The sequence below is a fragment of the Petromyzon marinus genome, chromosome 63 (genome assembly GCF_048934315.1).
Source record: "Petromyzon marinus isolate PM22_M1 ecotype Great Lakes invasive population chromosome 63, UKy_Petmar_22M1.pri1.0, whole genome shotgun sequence".
In the NCBI taxonomy this organism is placed as follows: Eukaryota; Metazoa; Chordata; class Hyperoartia; order Petromyzontiformes; family Petromyzontidae; genus Petromyzon; species Petromyzon marinus.
Genome location: NC_133729.1, coordinates 8,891,859 through 8,908,984, shown reverse-complemented (window position 1 = coordinate 8,908,984; position 17,126 = coordinate 8,891,859). Strand labels below are relative to the sequence as shown.

The window sequence follows — 17,126 nt, the reverse complement described above, 5'->3', positions numbered from 1 at the left end:
ATTATACCGCATCCTCTGGAGTATAAGACCAACAATTGACAATGTATTTACACGTAACAAATGGCCACTTGTTACACTGTCAAGGGCCACGCGGTTTTAGTGACAAATCAGTCGGGGCGTTTGTGTCGGCAGTGGTGCACAAAGCACAGCGGATCGCAGCACCGGCATCAAATGATTTGGCGGATCCTGCAAGACGTCGCCCGCCTCCACAGCAAGGCATTACCCAGCAATGAGGACAGAGGTACCCGGGTTCGATTCCCAACTCGGGCGCCGCCCTTGCTGTACGGACGTTTGCATTCTCTCCCCGTGTTCTGAATTCTCCGGTTTCCTCGTCCGGAAGGCGAAATAAATACACCTCCTGCGTTGGCATGTTTGGCCTCGGTGCGACTTCCTTGGGTAAAGAAACTAAATTGTTAACTTTGTATTTTTTACCGGGCAATGCCCACTTGAGCCATGTAGCTCTTTTTCAGAAGCGACCTGGCCACAAATGACAGCTCAACGAAGTGGCTCATCAATAGCACTGCCTCAATCATTTGCTACGGTATATATATAGATATTTACCGTTTTCCTTTTAGGACCACACATGGTTGTTGTTGGTGAACAATGTGATGAGTTTAGAGCTATGTGTGTGTATCTGCCGGTATCATCCGCCTGGCATCTCCACGGTCTTCACAAGTGCAACTTTGAGCTTTCGTAAACAAAGACAAAGGCTCCCCCTCTCCCATATAGCCGTAACAGACTGTTGGGGAAAGTGCAGTTGGGGCAGCTGTGAAGGCCGACACGGCACACGAGGGAGTGGGTGGGGTGACCTGTACCACGCCCTGCCACCCCCGACTGACGAAGTCTAAACACCGCACCAGGTACTCATTTGAGGCCGAGTCTACCACGAGGAAGTCCAGGACCGGTACAGATAATCGTCATTGTTATTGGCCGTGGGCGTGAATCGAACTGTTGGTGGTCGCGGTTCGTAGCGCAGCGCGCTAACCGCTGCGCCACCGTTCACCCCCCACTAACGTTCAAACCCCCCGCCCACCCCCACCTGGCTAAGATCAAAGGAAACCCCCCCCCCTCCTCAATCACCTTACAGGTGAGGCCACACCTGTCCACACAAGATAAAGGTCCCCCGTGTAACCTGCACCAGACTGTTGGAACCGCTGCGCCACCACTCCCCATCCCATTACTCAGTCACGCGCACGTGACTGCTGACGGCGCACGTGACTGCTGACGGCGCACGTGACTGCTCGGAGCCGCGTGCGTCAACCACGCCCAGCGTGCCAGGAGCCGTCACCCCCCCCTCGCCCCCCGCCCCTCCACCCCCCAGGCTGCACGCGCCACAAGCCACGTACACAGTAAAACAGACGCAGGGGGAGGTCCTCGTCTATGGCTCATGTTGGTCTATGGGCAATGTTAGTCTATGGGTAATGTTAGTCTATGGCTCATGTTGGTCTATGGGCAATGTTAGTCTATGGGCAATGTTAGTCTATGGGTAATGTTAGTCTGTGGGTAATGTTGGTCTATGGCTCATGTTGGTCTATGGGCAATGTTAGTCTATGGGTAATGTTAGTCTATGGCTCATGTTGGTCTATGGGCAATGTTAGTCTATGGGTAATGTTAGTCTATGGCTCATGTTGGTCTATGGGCAATGTTAGTCTATGGGCAATGTTAGTCTATGGGTAATGTTAGTCTGTGGGTAATGTTGGTCTATGGCTCATGTTGGTCTATGGGCAATGTTAGCCTGTGGGCAATGTGAGTCTATGGGCAATGTGAGTCTATGGGCAATGTTAGTCTGTGGGTAATGTTAGTCTATGGGCAATGTTAGTCTATGGGTAATGTTGGTCTATGGGCAATGTTAGTCTATGGGTAATGTTGGTATATGGGCAATGTTAGTCGATGGGCAATGTGAGTCTATGGGCAATGTTAGTCTATGGGCAATGTTAGTCTATGGGTAATGTTAGTCTATGGGCAATGTTAGTCTATGGCAATGTTAGTCTGTGAGCAATGTTAGTCTGTGGGTAATGTTAGTCTGTGGGTAATGTTAGTCTATGGGCAGTGTTAGTCTATGGGTAGTGTTAGTCTATGGGCAATGTTAGTCTATGTATAATGTTAGTCTGTGGGTAATGTTAGTCTATGGGCAATGTTAGTCTATGGGCAATGTTAGTCTATGGGTAATGTTAGTCTATGGGCAATGTTAGTCTGTGGGCAATGTTAATCTATGGGTAATGTTAGTCTGTGGGTAATGTTAGTCTGTGGGTAATGTTAGTCTGTGGGTAATGTTAGTATGTGGGTAATGTTAGTCTGTGGGCAATGTTAGTCTATGGGTAATGTTAGTCTATGGGTAATGTTAGTCTATGGGCAATGTTAGTCTGTGGGCAATGTTAGTCTATGGGTAATGTTAGTCTATGGGCAATGTTAGTCTGTGGGCAATGTTAGTCTATGGGCAATGTTAGTCTATGGGTAATGTTAGTCTGTGGGTAATGTTAGTCTATGGGTAGTGTTAGTCTATGGGCAATGTTAGTCTGTGGGTAATGTTAGTCTGTGGGCAATGTTAGTCTGTGGGTAATGTTAGTGTGTGGGTAATGTTAGTCTATGGGTAATGTTAGTCTATGGGTCATGTTAGTCTATGGGCAATGTTAGTCTGTGGGCAATGTTAGTCTATGGGCAATGTTAGTCTATGGGTAATGTTAGTCTGTGGGTAATGTTAGTCTGTGGGTAATGTTCGTCTGTGGGCAATGTTAGTCTATGGGTAATGTTAGTCTATGGGCAATGTTAGTCTATGGGCAATGTTAGTCTATGGGTAATGTTAGTCTATGGGCAATGTTAGTCTATGGCAATGTTAGTCTGTGAGCAATGTTAGTCTGTGGGTAATGTTAGTCTGTGGGTAATGTTAGTCTATGGGCAGTGTTAGTCTATGGGTAGTGTTAGTCTATGGGCAATGTTAGTCTATGTATAATGTTAGTCTGTGGGTAATGTTAGTCTATGGGCAATGTTAGTCTATGGGCAATGTTAGTCTATGGGTAATGTTAGTCTATGGGCAATGTTAGTCTGTGGGCAATGTTAATCTATGGGTAATGTTAGTCTGTGGGTAATGTTAGTCTGTGGGTAATGTTAGTCTGTGGGTAATGTTAGTATGTGGGTAATGTTAGTCTGTGGGCAATGTTAGTCTGTGGGCAATGTTAGTCTATGGGTAATGTTAGTCTATGGGTAATGTTAGTCTATGGGCAATGTTAGTCTGTGGGCAATGTTAGTCTATGGGTAATGTTAGTCTATGGGCAATGTTAGTCTGTGGGCAATGTTAGTCTATGGGCAATGTTAGTCTATGGGTAATGTTAGTCTGTGGGTAATGTTAGTCTATGGGTAGTGTTAATCTATGGGCAATGTTAGTCTGTGGGTAATGTTAGTCTGTGGGCAATGTTAGTCTGTGGGTAATGTTAGTGTGTGGGTAATGTTAGTCTATGGGTAATGTTAGTCTATGGGTCATGTTAGTCTATGGGCAATGTTAGTCTGTGGGCAATGTTAGTCTATGGGCAATGTTAGTCTATGGGTAATGTTAGTCTGTGGGTAATGTTAGTCTGTGGGTAATGTTCGTCTGTGGGCAATGTTAGTCTATGGGTAATGTTAGTCTATGGGCAATGTTAGTCTATGGGCAATGTAACTCTATTCCTCTATGTGCGAGAAAGGGTCAAGATCGAACCCGTGCCCTCCTGTGTGCCAGGCGAGGGAGTCAACATCTCCTAGCCACCGTGATGATGAAAGATGCAAACTTCAACTATCCAGCAGACGTCAGGGTCGGGATCGAACGCACACAAACGGAGACGTGGACAGCTCAGGGCCGATAACAAATAACTGTGCATTTCTGAAGAGGATGTTGATGTTGTGTGTTGTTGTTGTTGTTGTTATTCTGTGTTGATGTTGTTTGTTGTGTGTTGACGCCTCGCTGAGTCGAGACGCTGTGAAGCGTGGGAGAGGGGGGAGGGGGTAAAACTGAAATTGTCGGTGCCTTCCCCCGGCACAAACCAAGGTTGCCGTTAAGCGCCCTGCGTGGATGTGTTTGTTCATGTCGAGTTGTCTCGCGGTCGGTGCGTGCGAGCGTGCGCGTGGTCAGAACGGGCCTTGTGGGCCTCGTGGCCAACCCCTCCCTCCTCGCCTACACGCAGCGCACGCACCTCGTCACCCCAGCGTCGGCAAAGTGCTGCGACCCGTTCCACTGCGGAGTGACCTTTGACCTCGCGGGTATCTGGACACCGGTGGCCAATTTCCCCCCCCACCTACCCTCCCCATCCACCCCCTCCCCACACCCCTTCATCCCCCCCACCTACCCCCCCTCCCCATCCACCCCCCTCCCCACACCCCTTCATCCCCCCACCTACCCCCCCCTCCCCATCCACCCATCCTCCCCATCCACCCCCCCTCCCCACCCCACCCCATCCCCCCACCTACCCCCCTCCCCATCCACCCATCCTCCCCATCCACCCCCCCTCCCCACCCCACCCACCCCCCCTCCACAGCGGCGCCCCTTTGCTGACTTAACCGATGACGACACCGCCTGGGCAAACGCCCGCGTGCTCCCAGCGAATCGATGTCGCCGCGGAGGCGCGCCACTGGAACAGAGTTGCCGCGGTGGGGACGAGGGCCGCGCCCGGACTCGGCGTGCACGCGCGCGTGGTGGCCGTGGTGGCACACACACACACACACACGAGAGAATTCACGCGCGGCAGAAACGTCACGCGCACAACAACAACAACAGCAACAACTAAAGTCGCGGCAGTGGAACCGGCAGTGGAACCGGCAGGAAGAGGCAGGTCGTATCTGCTGGTGACAGCTTCACCGTGTTGTTGTTGGCTTTTTTGGTGACGCAAAACGGGGGCCAGGTAAATGGTGCGGCCCTGCGATTTGCTCTCTTACGCTGTTGCGGAAGCGGACACCACAGATCTACCTCCAAGATCCTGTCAGGTGACCTCTGGCCCCTCATACAGCAGAGGAGAGGGGGGGGGGGGGCAGGCACTTTCCCACCCGCTCTGCGTGTGAGAGTAACGTTCAGAATGCATGGACACAGACTTACCCGGTGAGACGGTGGTGGAAATTCCATATTCCTAAGACTGGGGCGGGGAGAAGGGAGAATCCATTTATAGGACCAGCACTATCGAGAAGCCCTCAATAGTGGTACCTTTCTTTTTTTACCGACCACGGAGGGATGATAGGCCAAGTAAAACCTGCCCAACCAGGACTTTAACTCACGACCTTCCGATGCCGTCACGTGTGAACGTTCTGGAAAATTGCTCCCTACGGATGGGGAGGAATTTCCATCGGCGGGGGGAAAACGAGTTTGTGAAGGGGAGGAGCAGAGCGGTGGCGTATTAGGCCCGGAGCCCGGCACCGTTGCGTCACCTGCCGGTTAAAGGGCGATCTTTTATCTGTTTGCTCATCGGAGTTCTGGTACCATTCCGTACAACGCGAGCATGGCCCGCACATCCATCCACATGAGGAGGTGAACCGCCGCATGGGGACTCACCCCACCCCACCCTCGCCGCACCCAGCGACAACAAGCAGCCCTTCAATTTTTTCGACTTTGTTTAGACCCCTTCTTTTGTGTGCATACCGAGACTCGAAAGAACGGCCGATTTTGCGCGATACATTCCGCAAATCCGGAACGTTCTGCCGCTCGATCGTTCACCCAACGTCGCATCCCCAATCCTTCGGCCTTCCTCAATCACCGCATTGCTCGTGCGCATTCAGATGCGCTTCTGGGACCGTCTGGAACGCTCTTCCGATATTAGGAAGCCACTGAGAACTATGCACTTTCAAGTCATCTCGATTGAAAACTCATTTCCTGCCCCTTCGATAAGTACGGTTAACTACGTACGGTGCAAAAGAAGTTCAACATGAAGTCTTTTCTCCTATACCCATACCGCGCTCGTTGCTGGCTACTTTACTTCATTATATTTTTTAAACACGGCACGAAGTGGCCTCCCACTGCTACTACACAGCGCACACGTGCCCCTGGCCAAACAGGCCCCATGGCATTTCCTCCGTCTCATCGTCGAACGTTCCGTCGTAACGTTCCGTTTCACAACCTTTGACCTGCCTTGAGTGGCTCTCTTCCTCCCCCCCCCTCATGGTCACCGTCGAGCCCCGAGTCTCTCAAACCAGAAGAACGGTCGCTTCTCGGTTCCCGTCACCTAAAGTTCTCTCCCTCCTCTATAGTCTAATGGCCCATAGAATCACACAGATAGCCATAGAATCACACAGATAGCCATATCATCACACAGATAGCCATAGAATCACACAGATAGCCATAGAATCACACAGAGCTATATACTGATGCCCATCGACTTATACAGTCATAAACTCACACAGATAGAGAGTTAGACCCAAACTGAGAGCCATAGACTAACACAAACTGCCAGCCATATACTCACATAGGTAGCCAATAGCCAGACTCGCACAAAGATCCACAGACCCTGCCCCACACAGATCCAGACTCACGCAGAGATCCACAGAGACCCTGTTACACACAGAGATCCACAGACTCACACACACAGAGATCCATAGACTCACACACACAGAGATCCACAGACTCACACGCACAGATCCATAAACTCACACGCACAGAGATCCATAGACTCACACACACAGAGATCCACAGACTCACACACACAGAGATCCACAGACTCACACACACACAGATCCATAGACTCACACACAGAGATCCATAGACTCACACACACACAGATCCATAGACTCACACACACACAGATCCATAGACTCACACACACAGATCCAGACCCACACACACAGATCCATAGACTCACACAGACAGAGATCCACAGACTCACACACACAGAGATCCACAGACTCGCACACACAGAGATCCACAGACTCACACACACACAGACATCCATAGACTCACACACACAGATCCATAGACTCACATACACAGATCCATAGACCCACACACTCAGAGATCCATAGACTCACACACACAGAGATCCATAGACTCACACACACAGAGATCCACAGACTCACACACAGATCCATAGACTCACACGCACAGATCCATAGACTCACACACAGAGATCCATAGACCCTGTTGCAGCTGCATGCAAATGGAGTTCACTCCCCAGTCTCCTCTCCTCTCACCACGCCAAACATCGGTGTAGCCACTCTGTCAGAATCTCGATCCTCCTCTCGCGTTCTTTAAATCGCTTCTCCCACGCCTCTGGGTGTTCTCCAAGTCCATCTAGGGGTCTTAGGAATGTAAGCATGAATGAGTGTGGGGCCCGTCTGATTTCAATAATCTCCCGCAGATGAACAATCATTTATTGAAGTCGTGTCTCTCCAACAATTACTTCTACATTGTCTCTGGATTTAAAACTCGTTTCTTGAGAACTGCCTTTTGTGTTTAGTTTGTTGTTCTTCCCCCCGCAACCTTCAATGAGCACGGTTGGCTACGTACGGCGCGAAAGAAGTTCAACATACGTATGTACATTGTTCAACGAACGCGGTGCAGGCATGCGGGGGTGGATTTACCCACGAGGCGAAGAGAGGCCTTGAGACCCTCGTGTTTTTTAGGCCCCCCTTTTAGGCCCTCCGTTCCACGTTCAAGTGACGGCCAAGTGACCGTAGCATGGACATCGGAGCGGGTTTGTCTTTCAGTTACGATGGTGGCATTCATGACTTTGCCACAGATACTAAAAAGGTATATAGGAGGTGCTGGGGTTTATTCTAGATTTGTAGTTTTCGTGACTGCAAGGATCCATATTCGTTGGTTCTTTCGGTAAAGTCACGTCGGTGAAAATAAAATTTAATAAAAAAATAACTAAATTAAATCACGACGTTTCGGAAGCAACACAAGCTTCCGTCATCAGGTGGGACAACCGCACTACAGTAAAAACGTTTTGCTGTGGTTGTCCCGCCTAATGACGGAAGCTTGTGTTGCTTCAGAAACGTCGTGATTTAATTTAGTCATTTTTATTGACTTTACCGAAAGAACCAACGAGGGTGGGGTGGTGGGGGGGGGGGTTTCGTTGAAGAAATGAGTGTCACGAGTGATTTATAAACAAATAAATGTATTAACTGTACGTAAGGTTAATACATAAATACGGTTGATGACTTCATGAAAAAAGATTGCACATACTTAGAGGCCCTTCCCTCCCAATTAGCCCGAGGCCCCTCGCAGCCTTAATCCGGCCCAGTGCGTGTGGCTTTTGTTCCGCTCATATTTACCGACTCTGTGCGTATGTTGAACTTCTTTCACAACTGTACGTAACCAAACATGCTAAATCGGGGGTGCGGAGGAAACGACAGCAAACTCAACCAAAAGGCAGTTCTACAGAAATTAGTTTGTCAACCTGGATGATGATTTAAAAGTGCATCGCACCAGGGGCTTCCGAATATCGGAGGGAAGAGCGTTCCAGACGGCCGCGGAAGCGCATCTGAAAGCGTAGCGCGATGCGGTGACCGCCGCCGCCTTTGTTCGACGGCTTAGCCAGAAGCCGCTGACGCCGCTGACGCCGCTGCTGCTGCTGCGAGGATGATCACCGGAGGAGTTTGCGCGATGGTCATTTACGCTCCTTGACTAGGTCAGCGAGGTGTTGCAAGCAAAAAGACTCCCTTCCTCCCCCCCTTGCCAAGCGACGAGGTGGTCAACGGAAAGGGGGCAAAACTGCACGACTTAAACGAGAAAAAGCGCAAACGAGGCTGTTAACAGGTCCCTGCAGGGTGGGCTGGTAGGAACATTGGAATTTTGCGCAATTTTATGACATTGCTACGTAAAATTGTGCAATTTGAGAGCGTCTTCCCACCTTTTTGCCCTCAAAATCGTTGAGGGTTCTTCGGACAAATTAACCTCTGTAGAGGAATGGAATGGTGAAATCCTTATTCCTACCAGTATAAGACATATCAAGTCTCTGCGCTGTCCATTGCTGATTTTTTTTACACCCAACAGAACGAGATTTCACTTCGTTAAAGTATTGAAAGGGGACGGACGGATGGACACATTAATCTATTGCAGGCTGGTACACTCAGTTCACAACTTCGTTCCTACCAGTATAAATGAGGAATAAAAGTCGGATAGACGACGGCCGGGGAGAGGGGATGGAGACACTTCGCGCTGCGCCGTTTTGTCAAATTCACGACGTCCGCTGCTCCGAGGGGAAACTGAAATTGAAAAACTCGGATATCGCGTTTATGTTATTTTTGGTTTTGTTTGGTAACATTAGCGCCCCCCTCCCCTTTTTTCCCCTTTTCTTCATCCGCTCGTCTGTAAGTACGCTCGTCTGTGAGTACCCTACTCCTAGTCGTCATCGTCTGTAAGTACGCTCGTCTGTAAGTACGCTACTCCCGGTCATCATCGTCTGTAAGTACGCTACTCCTGGTCGTCATCGTCTGTAAGTACGCTCGTCTGTAAGTACGCTACTCCCGGTAGTCATCGTCTGTAAGTACGCTACTCCCGGTCGTCATCGTCTGTAAGTACGCTACTCCCGGTCGTCATCGTCTGTAAGTACGCTACTCCCGGTAGTCATCGTCTGTAAGTACGCTACTCCCGGTAGTCATCGTCTGTAAGTATGCTACTCCCAGTCGTCATCATCTGTAAGTACGCTACTCCCGGTCGTCATCGTCTGTAAGTACGCTACTCCCGGTAGTCATCGTCTGTAAGTACGCTACTCCCGGTCATCATCGTCTGTAAGTACGCTACTCCTGGTCGTCATCGTCTGTAAGTACGCTCGTCTGTAAGTACGCTACTCCCGGTAGTCATCGTCTGTAAGTACGCTACTCCCGGTAGTCATCGTCTGTAAGTATGCTACTCCCAGGCGTCATCATCTGTAAGTACGCTACTCCCGGTCGTCATCGTCTGTAAGTACGCTACTCCCGGTAGTCATCGTCTGTAAGTACGCTCGTCTGTAAGTACGCTACTCCCGGTCATCATCGTCTGTAAGTACGCTACTCCCGGTCGTCATCGCGACTACGATGGTGGCCAGGGCTGCAGGTGCTTCCAGCAGGTCCCCTTTCCGAGGGGGGTTCGCACCGACATGTTACGCAGTCGTGACCTGCGTTCCCCTCGTTCGGTTCTGGAACTATTTTTTTTTATTATAATCGAATCAAAGTCGTCGCCCGGAATCATGACAGCTGGGGTGGTGATGAAGCTCGGCAGCAGAGTGGTAGGCCGCTAGGGCGCTAGGGCGCTAGAGAGGTAGAGAGGTAGAGTGGTAGAGTGGTAGACTGGTAGAGAGGTAGAGAGGTAGAGTGGTAGAGTGGTAGAGAGGTAGAGTGGTAGAGTGGTAGAGTGGTAGAGAGGTAGAGAGGTAGAGTGGTAGAGAGGTAGAGTGGTAGAGTGGTAGAGTGGTAGAGAGGTAGAGAGGTAGAGTGGTAGAGTGGTAGAGAGGTAGAGTGGTAGAGTGGTAGAGAGGTAGAGAGGTAGAGTGGTAGAGTGGTAGAGAGGTAGAGTGGTAGAGTGGTAGAGAGGTAGAGAGGTAGAGTGGTAGAGTGGTAGAGAGGTAGAGTGGTAGAGTGGTAGAGTGGTAGAGAGGTAGAGTGGTAGAGAGGTTAAGTGGTAGAGAGGTAGAGTGGTAGAGTGGTAGAGAGGTAGAGAGGTAGAGTGGTAGACTGGTAGAGTGGTAGAGAGGTAGAGTGGTAGAGAGGTAGAGTGGTAGAGTGGTAGAGAGGTAGAGTGGTTGGGCACCGATTGTTGGGAGGTTCACGGGAGGAATCAGACGGCCACCCTGGTTAATACCACGGTGAACCGGAACGGTGCTACGACGGGCGGACGTTAAACGGTCCCCCGACGTCATTGGAAAAATTTGTCCATCGCGGGGGGTGGGGGGTGGCGCGGTGGGGGGATGGAGTGGGGGTGTGGGGGTGGGCGGTGGGGGGTGTGGGGGGTGGGGGTGGTGGGGGGTGGGTGTCACGGTCCAAACTTACCAGATTTGAAATGAGCCCTGCAATGAACTAAATTTGGACTAAGCACAGCAGTAGCAATCATCGGCCGAAGCTGGCAGACTGATGCCCCAGATCCACTCTCTGCCCGGTCTCTCTAGGGCTCTCACCTAGCTACACTAAATAAACTTGAACTTAAACTATTTATCTAATTGCTCGTCGAGGGTGTGGTGGTGGTGGTAGTGTAAATAAATAACGGGAGGGGGTGGGTAGTGTAACGGTTGGCACGCTATGCTACGAACCTGGTGACCCAAATTCGTTTCCCGCTCACGGTCAACACCGCTGACGATTATCTGAACCGGTCCTGGGTCTCCCCTAGGTCGACTCAGCCTAAAATGACTACCTGGTGCGGTGTGTAAACATCGGCACTGGGAGACAAAGGCGGCCAGGCTTGGTCTTTGTCTTTGGTGGTGCAAATAAATAGTTCCAGCTGCATTTACAGGCGGCGTATAAATTGTATTTGTCTTGTACAGATTAAGCCACGAATGTTTGTGTACCTGCGTAGTAAAACTCTCGCGCGTGCACGCGCACGCACGCGCACGCACGCGCACGCGCGCGCCTGACGTCACGAAGCAACCAGCCGCACGGCACGGACACAACATCGCCGCCTGGGACTCCGCGTACGCAGATGCCGATATGACTCTTGGTGACATCAAACACCAATAATCATATTGGTTTAATGCGGTTACCACGGTTGGCTACGTACGGTGGTCCGAAAGAAGTTCAACATACATACTGCGCTATACGGACTATGCTATGCACACCAAAACAAGACACAGCTACACTACATTGAAAGTAAATTTCTTTAAAACGGATTTTTGCGTTTAGTTCCGTATCCTTCCTTCGCACCTCCGATTAGCACAGTTGGCAATATATGTGGTGCGAAATAAGTTCAACATACATACATACGACACAGACTACACTATATACACTACAACACAAGACACCACTTTAAAGCATTGAAAACTAATTTCTTTAGAAGTTATTTGTGTTTAGTTTGTTGTACCCCCCCCACCCCGCACCTCCGATTAGCACAGTTGGAGAAGTACAGTGCGATAGAAGTTCTAAATACATACAAACACGAGCGCACGGGGATCTAAGAAATGACAAATCTTCCATCACGAGCCAACAGGCCGTAACAAACACCGCGCATTCCGTCAGCAACATTGCCTGTGTGCGTTTGGCCAGAGAGGGGAGCGGTGGCACAGAGGTTAGCGCTCTGCGCGACCATCCCAGCGACCAGAGTTTGATTCCCGCTCACGGCCAACGCCAGTGACGATTATCCGAGCCAAACGCAGCGTCACAAACATAAATTATACACCCACACTGAACATCTTTGGGGTGATTATTTACGGCTGAATCGACCTAGGGGAGGCCCAGCGGACAGCCAGGTACTGAAGGGGCAGGACTGCCCATGTGACCCGCAACTCATACAAAAGAGGGCCCAATAGGGGGGGGCCCATGTGTTTTAATCGCTTATGAATAAAGAAGGGGGAGTAGCCACGTGACATTCTAACCCTACACCAGTGGTTCTTAAGCTGGGGTGCACGCACCTCCTGGGGCTGTGAGATGCCCTTTCTGGGGTTAGCGGGACATGGACAGATTTGTTTTTCTAGAAGGTAAATAATCGAAAACACAAATTATGCACGGGCACGTAAGTACAAGCACATTGTTTCACCAAACCCCATCTATGTATTAACATTGTAAACGTAACGAATGAGACGCAACGGGGTGCAGGAAAGGTTAACAAAGCTGTCAACCAATAAGGTTCAGGCCGTATTCTTGTACAGGCAAACTGAGTTCAGGTCCATGCAGTGTACAGCCGTTTGAATACGGGCACACATTTTTTTGTCGATTTGTTTGTGTTTCTCCCTTGTGATGGGACTTTGTAGGATGAACGTTGAGATTTATAAGGGGCAAGGGGTGACCAATAAGATCTGAATTGGTCTGTGATAAGGTAGACACTGACAAGGGGTTGACAGGCATGGGTTAAGAACCACTGATCTACACCAATGCCTGGGTGGCCCTGCCAAGAGAGGGCGGGGGAGGGCGACAGGACACGAGAGGGGCGAAGGGAGGAAGAGGTGAAGAGAAGCAGGACGCACACGGGAGGGAGTGGCCCATTCGTGGGACTCCCAATCAGGGCCCTGCGGGGCTCACGCGAGGAGTGAACGCGCAGTTTCACCGACACGAGCGAGAGCCCCCCGCCACCAGCACTCCCCGCCCCCTACCCACCCACCCACACAACTCACCACCAACCCACCGGCACACCCCTGCATCAAACAACCACCACTGCCATGCACAGCCCCATTAAGCAGAGTCACTCCATCACCTCCACCGCACAAACATCGTCGTCGTCGTCATCATCGTCACCACCAACAAGTGGTTGACGACACCTGTCCAACCACTTTGGGGCGTGGCTTGACTCGTGTTTGTTCGTCAATCAGCCTCCACCGTCAGCAGTGTGGTGTGTGGAGCGGGGTGCAGGGATTTCTCGGCGGCCCTCTGCCCCATTGGCATTGTTGTTGCATTGGCATTGTTGTTGCATGGGCATTGTTGTTGCATTGGAATTGTTGTTGCATTGGCATTGTTGTTGCATTGGCATTGTTGTTGCATTTGCATTGGCATTATTGCATTGGCATTGTTGTTGGCATTGTTGTTGCATTGGCATTGTTGTTGCATTGGCATTGTTGTTGCATTGGCATTGTTGTTGCATGGGCATTGTTGTTGCATTGGAATTGTTGTTGCATTGGCATTGTTGTTGCATTGGCATTGTGCATTTGCATTGGCATTGTGCATTTGCATTGGCATTATTGCATTGGCATTGTTGTTGGCATTGTTGTTGCATTGGCATTGTTGTTGCATTGGCATTGCTGCCCCGCCCATGCTCCTGGTGCTGCTGATACATTTGGGCTACGCCATCTCCAAACCTTTATAAAGAGTTTGCCTTTAGAGGCAAAACCCTTTGCCTGTTGACGACCGCTTGTGTTGCGATCGAAACGTCGTGATATTTGTATTCACTTTATTTTTTCTTATTTTTTTTCTATCTACGTGACTTTACCGAAAGAACTAAAGAGTATGGATTCCTGCAGTCACGAAAGCTTCAGATCTATGGGTAGTGTTAGTCTATGGGTAGTGTTAGTCTATGGGTAGTGTTAGTCTATGGGTAGTGTTAGTCTATGGGCAGTGTTGAGTCTATGGGTAGTGTTAGTCTATGGGTAGTGTTAGTCTATGGGTAGTGTTAGTCTATGGGTAGTGTTAGTCTATGGGTAGTGTTAGTCTATGGGTAGTGTTAGTCTATGGGCAGTGTTAGTCTATGGGCAGTGTTAGTCTATGGGTAGTGTTAGTCTATGTGTAGTGTTAGTCTATGGGCAGTGTTGAGTCTATGGGTAGTGTTAGTCTATGGGCAGTGTTGAGTCTATGGGTAGTGTTAGTCTATGGGCAGTGTTGAGTCTATGGGCAGTGTTAGTCTATGGGTAGTGTTGAGTCTATGGGCAGTGTTGAGTCTATGGGCAGTGTTGAGTCTATGGGCAGTGTTGAGTCTATGGGCAGTGTTGAGTCTATGGGCAGTGTTAGTCTATGGGTAATGTTGAGTCTATGGGCAGTGTTAGTCTATGGGTAGTGTTGAGTCTATGGGCAGTGTTAGTCTATGGGCAGTGTTAGTCTATGGGTAATGTTGAGTCTATGGGCAGTGTTAGTCTATGGGTAGTGTTGAGTCTATGGGTAGTGTTGAGTCTATGGGTAGTGTTAGTCTATGGGTAGTGTTAGTCTATGGAATCCTCCAGTCTCAATCAAGATTCTGATAGGGGTAGTGATAGGGGATGGGGTAGGGATAGGGGTCGTGATAGGGGATTGGAGTAGGGATAGGGGTCGTGATAGGGGATGGGGTAGTGGTAGGGGTATTGATAGGAGCTGGGTTAGTGGTAGGGGTAGTGATAGGAGCTGGGTTAGTGGTAGGGGTTGCGGTAGTGATATTGGTATGGGTAGTGGTAGGGGTTTGGTGGGGGTAGTGGTAGGGGTTGGGTGGGGGTAGTGCTAGGGGGTCGGTAGAGGTTCTGGTAAGAGTAGTGGTTGGGGTAGGGTAGTAGTCGGGGTTGGGGTAGGGGTTGCGATAAGGGTAGTGGTAGGGGAGTGGTAGAGGTAGTGGTATGGGTAGTGGTAGGGGTTGGGTAGGGGTAGTGCTAGGGGGTGGTAGGGGTAGAGATAGGGGTTGGGTAGTGGTTGGGGTAGGGTAGTGGTAAGGGTTGGGGTAGTGGTAGGGGTTGGGGTAGTGGTAGGGGTTGTGGTATTTGTAGGGGTTGGGGTAGTGGTAGGCCTGGTCGTAGCTGGGGTGTAGTAGGATAGGCACGGGTGGGAGGGATGTTTAAGTGCGAGATTTAATTATCAGGGGTGGAGTACTTTAGACAAATGAATGGCGGGACAATATTTTTATTTATTTTGCGATGAGTGTTCGTGTGTCGTCATCGGTGATCGGTCTGACGCCATTAACTCGCTAGACTGGAGAAACAGGTTTAATCACAACTCGGCCCTTTTCAGTCTTTGGGTCTCTATGCAAGTATGTGGGTCTCTATGCAAGTATGTGGGTCTCTATGCAAGTATGTGGGTCTCTCGATGCAAGTCTATGGGTCTCTCTATGCAAGTCTGTGGGTCTCTCTATGCAAGTCTGTGGGTCTCTCGATGCAAGTCTATGGGTCTCTCGATGCGAGGCATTGGTGACTTTGATTTGAAGCTTTCGTGACTACAGGAATCCATACTCTTTGGTTCTTTCGGTAAAGTCATGTAGGTAGAAAAATAAAACTAATTCAAAATAAGAATCTTGATTTAAAGCTTTCGTGACATCCGAAACAAGCATAATAGAGTTTTTTTTGGATTAGATCGCGTAAATATATTAATGTGTTGTTAAACCCGCCACCACCCAACACAGCCAATGACAGTAGTAAGGTTTGTCACGTAAACAGAACATGTCAGTTCGTTACTAGTACAGCACACCGGTGTGTTGGAGAGCAAATCTACAGAGATTGTAACACACCGGTGTGCTGTACTAGTAACGAATTGGCATGTTCTGTTTATGTGATAAACCTTACTAATTGGCTGTGTTGGGTGATAGCGGGTTTAACAACAACACCATCATATATTTACGTGATTTAAGCCAAAAAAAAACATCTATTATCGATGATATTTTACCAGGTAAGTCTCCACTACTGAGCTACAGATCTGATTTCCAGAAGCAACTTGGCTTCTCAAATGATAGCAGCTCAAGGGAGTGGCGGCTCAACATCATCATCATCGTGTGGACATTTAACGCAAGCAGCAGCCAACTACTCTGAACGCGTGGTGATGTTGATTATAAATGTGGAGGGAAAACCCCGAGCACCCGGAGAAAAATCCACGCGACCACGGAGAGAGAGAGAGACGCAAACTCAAAATATACAGCAGCAGCAGGCGTCAGGGTCGGGATCGAACCCACGACCTCCTGCGTGCCGGGCGAGGGAGTCAACATCCCCTAGCCCCCCTCCCCCGCCTTCCCCAGAAGGCTTAACGATGAAGCCTGCAAGGACCCTGCCGTTGGCAACAGAAACAGTCACCTGCATCCAGGGACAGCGGTGTGTGGGTGGGGGGGGCGCCGGGGGAAACGAAGAGACGGGGCCTAGGGGACTGCCTTATCTTAGAGATGGCAGCCACGCCAATACGGCTCAGCCACTCCCAATGGCCATGAGCCAAAGACCCCCCCCCCCGCCGCCCGCCCTCTCCGGGTAGCCGACAGAGGCTGTTGTGGGCAAGCGAGCGCTGTTAGGGAGCAACGCCTACCAAGTGGCCATCACGGAGAGCCTGGCGTGAGCAGCAGCCACCACACGCCCGGACGTCTTCGTCTCCCCCCTGGACGACGTCCTGTACCGCCCCCCCCCCCGACACCGCCCGTCACGCTGCTTGCTTTGAAGGCCGAGCGGACCCCCATTGGGGGAAGGGTGCCCCAGAGACCGGTGTCGACTTACATTTTGATATTCGCCACCGACGTTAGCCGTGAGAGGGAAGTCGACCGGTCCTGGGTTCGTGGTGGTGCAGCGCGCTAATCATCGCGCCACCACTCTCCCCCTCGCCCCTCCGCACGAACCAAGCAACGTGCGCAGAGGCAGGCGCGCGCGCGCCGAGACGTCAACGTTCTCTAGATGCCGTTAAGGAGATCGCAATTATTA

At 50.4% G+C, this 17,126-nt stretch overlaps 1 protein-coding gene across 2 annotated transcripts in view; it reads right to left on the bottom strand.

The window, feature by feature from the left end:
• Positions 1-17,126, bottom strand: part of FA2H (fatty acid 2-hydroxylase) — a 66,084-nt gene that overhangs the window by 9,649 nt on the left and 39,309 nt on the right. The window contains exon 1 of one of the 2 annotated variants that reach the window (XM_076053966.1): positions 5,060-5,101. The exons of the other annotated variant lie outside the window; for it this stretch is intronic. Within the exon in view, the coding sequence (XP_075910081.1) occupies positions 5,060-5,086 (27 nt within the window). The 5' untranslated portion in view covers positions 5,087-5,101. Of the gene's footprint in view, positions 1-5,059; positions 5,102-17,126 lie in introns of those variants that run through there. 2 annotated transcript variants of the gene reach the window in all.